A 937-nucleotide genomic window follows, 5' to 3' on the forward strand; every position below is an offset into this window, starting at 1 on the left:
AAATAACGAATACACAAAAATTAATATTTTATATAAAGTATCAAATTATTTACATTTTCAAAAGATCATTAAAAAAGATATTACTTAAAAATAAGATTTTTTAAAAGTTTATTCAAAACAAATCATTAACCAAGGATGAGAATATTATGCAAATGCAGATACGCTCATGCGGACCCGTTTTGGGAATTGACCGTTAGAATGACCACTTTCCTGTTTCCTCTCTCTCTCGACTCTTAATATGAAATGTGTAAACCTCACCAAAATTCGACCGTTGTAATCTTCCTCTTCACTCTTGAATCTTGATTAACCTAAAACCCTCTCTGCTTCAACAGAGAGCGAAGAAAAAGAACCAAGCCTCATTCAAGAAAAAAGCAACTAACTTAATTCCAATCAAGAATGGAGTCACCTGAGATCAAGAAACAGGGGCTGAATCTCCCGGCAGCAATGTCCGGAGCCTCGCTGCGCCTCGATACGTTCTCGCTCTCGCTCTCAGCTCGCTCCATTTCCAACCTCTCATCTTCCTCGCCATCAAGCTCCAAGTCCTCCACCTGCAGCGACAGATTCATACCCTGCAGATCTACCTCGAGGCTCCATGCATTTGGCCTCATCGATAAGCCTTCCCCTTCCAAAGAAGGAGGGAACGATGCTTATTCCAGGTTGTTGAAATCTGAGCTATTTGGTTCTGACTTTGTTTCTTCTTCTCCTTCTTCTTCTTCTCCTGCAGGTCAAAGTTCACCTACCAAGAACATTCTCCGCTTTAGGACCGACCATTCTGGAGGGCCCTCTTCCCCTTACTCGCCTTCCATTTTGGGACACGATCATGGACTCTCGAATGAGGCATCAACTCCTCCTAAGCCTCCCCGGAAAGTTCCCAAGACACCCCACAAAGTAAAAATCTTCACTTTTTCACATGTTGAATGCTAAAGTTTGTTCGTTT

The 937-nt window shown here is 41.9% G+C and overlaps 1 protein-coding gene across 1 annotated transcript in view; it reads left to right on the plus strand.

The window, feature by feature from the left end:
- Nucleotides 186-937, plus strand: part of LOC107609332 (protein FIZZY-RELATED 3) — a 3,257-nt gene continuing 2,505 nt past the window's right edge. The window contains exon 1 of the mRNA XM_016311250.2: nucleotides 186-888. Coding sequence (XP_016166736.1) covers nucleotides 397-888 — 492 coding nt within the window. The 5' untranslated portion in view covers nucleotides 186-396. The remainder of the gene's footprint in view (nucleotides 889-937) is intronic.

The sequence above is a fragment of the Arachis ipaensis genome, chromosome B07, assembly GCF_000816755.2.
Source record: "Arachis ipaensis cultivar K30076 chromosome B07, Araip1.1, whole genome shotgun sequence".
NCBI classification, from domain to species: Eukaryota; Viridiplantae; Streptophyta; class Magnoliopsida; order Fabales; family Fabaceae; genus Arachis; species Arachis ipaensis.